This window comes from Poecilia formosa, unplaced genomic scaffold (assembly GCF_000485575.1).
Source record: "Poecilia formosa unplaced genomic scaffold, Poecilia_formosa-5.1.2 Scaffold422, whole genome shotgun sequence".
Taxonomy (NCBI): domain Eukaryota; kingdom Metazoa; phylum Chordata; class Actinopteri; order Cyprinodontiformes; family Poeciliidae; genus Poecilia; species Poecilia formosa.
The window spans coordinates 458,791-460,856 of record NW_006800361.1 but is presented as its reverse complement, the minus strand read 5'-3'; the positions used below and the strand labels follow the sequence as shown (position 1 = coordinate 460,856).

At 48.1% G+C, this 2,066-nt stretch overlaps 1 protein-coding gene across 1 annotated transcript in view; it reads right to left on the bottom strand.

Moving 5' to 3' along the window:
* Positions 1 to 2,066, bottom strand: part of LOC103155362 (echinoderm microtubule-associated protein-like 6) — a 51,265-nt gene that overhangs the window by 42,135 nt on the left and 7,064 nt on the right. Inside the window, exons 3-6 of the mRNA XM_016663461.1 lie at positions 1,055 to 1,153; positions 919 to 987; positions 406 to 591; positions 120 to 255 (exon numbers count right to left, since the gene is read on the bottom strand). Coding sequence (XP_016518947.1) covers positions 120 to 255; positions 406 to 591; positions 919 to 987; positions 1,055 to 1,153 — 490 coding nt within the window. The remainder of the gene's footprint in view (positions 1 to 119; positions 256 to 405; positions 592 to 918; positions 988 to 1,054; positions 1,154 to 2,066) is intronic.

Below are 2,066 nucleotides of genomic sequence, written 5' to 3'. Positions count from 1 at the left end.
TGCAGAATGGTAGAGGCAGCATTATGATGTGGGAACTCATTTAATCCAGGAAAAACTAACATGTAACTGTAGTTCGTTCTCTGTAGTTTGCTCCTGTGTAGTTTGTTCTCTGTAGTTACCCTTGTATCCCTGCTCGGCCTCCCTCAGGTCGATCTTGGTGACGGGTTTGAAGTCGACGTCCCAGAGCCGGATGCAGCCGTCTCTGCCTCCGGTGGCGAATCCTTCCTCACAGGAAAACAAGCTGAAGATCCCGGCCTGGAGGAAACATTCAAGGAAACTACACAATCTGAAGGAAAACTGCGACTTTAAAAATAAACCCTTATAATGTTTCAGACACATAAATTGCCTGGAGTTCGTTTGTCTCTGAAGGTTAAAGCTGCGTCTCCATGGCGACGGGCAGCTCACCCCGTGGGCCGACTGGACCGTCCTCAGCAGCGTCAGGCCTCTCCACACGTACACGTCTCCGTTGAGCGCGCCGGAGTACGTGACGTCATCTTTAGCCGACGCCACACACAGGATGGTCTGCAGGTCGCCCGTCTTCCCGAAGATCCCTCGCTTCGGCGTCAGCGCGTTCCCACAGAGCGACCAGAACTACCGGGACAAACAGAACCGCTGGTTCTGACAGCCGGACCGCCCAGGAAGCTTCACAGGATCTTTAAGGTTTTATTTTAAAATCATTTTAAACTACAGACACACAGTAACGTCGCTATCGGCCGATAAAACTGGGCTGATACTAAAAACTGATACTTATTATATGGAATCCATCCATGTTCTGTACACCCTAACCCCTCTCTAGGCCACGCCCCAACCGTCTCTTGGCTCCGCCCATTTTTGGTGATTTATCTTTAAAATGTTTTTGGGGGCGGGGCTAAACCGGTCCCAGTTTGACTCTGAGATCAGAACCCATCCACGTCTCACCTTGATGTGTTTGACGCCACAGCTCACCAGGCGGTTCTGCTGAAACGGATCCCAGCAAACATCAAAGATCTGCAGAGACAGAGAAGCTGTTAGAACCCTTCAGAACCCTTCAGAACCCTTCAGGACCGGCTCCTACCCGGTCCGAGTGTCCGCTGGCTGAGGCCAGGATCTTCCCCTTCCTCCACTCCCAGATACAAACCGTGTTCTTGGCGTCCAACCCGACCGACACCAACCGCTGCAGAGAAACAGAGATCAGTTCAGGTTCTGCTGGGTCAGAACCTGAACTGCTTCCTCACACACAGACACACAGACACACACACACACACACACACACACACACACACACACACACACAGCCGTCAGACTTGATAATAAACCTGAACTCTGATTGATTACTAACTGGATTTATGATTATTTTATTGTTCTGGTTCGGTTCCGGCTGTTTGTGTCAGCGCCAGAGGGAAACAGATGAAGCAGCAGGAAATGGTTCTGATCCATAAAAGGTTTTTATCTGGAGATGAATGTTCTTCATCATCCTGACAGAGTTCTGGTTTTGGTCCAGCAGACAGGAAGCTGCTGGACCAGAACCGGGTCCAGGAAACTTTCTGGGTTTGCTCTTCTTTGCTTCGCCGGATGAAACGACTGAGGGAAGAAAAACTGTTTTCAGTTGAAAACTTGAGACACCAGAGAAATGGAGCAGCAGGCAGAACCGGTACTGGTTCTGGTTCTGTTCAGGTCATAAATCCAGTTCCCTCATACTGGTTTGGGACCAGAACCACCAACTGGACCAACAGAAGATGAATCTGACCCCCAGCTTGGTGTCCTAACCTGACCTTTGACCTTCAGCTAAAGAATAAAAACGATGCAGAGGAAGAAAAACCTCTGATGGTTAATCAATAACTAATCAATAAAAATATCAGTTTGTTTCTTTAAATCACACCTGAAATCATTTTCAGCTCCATAAAGGTCAAAGGTTATTTTATCCTTTTCATAAGTTATTAACAGTTTTATTCTGCATCTGGTTGATTCTCCTGTCTTTAATGTTACACAACTGTGTCTGTGTGTGTGTGTGTGTGTGTAGGTGTGTGTCTGTGTGTGTCTGTGTGTGTGTGTCAGTGTGTGTCTGTGTGTGTGTGTCAGTGTGTGTC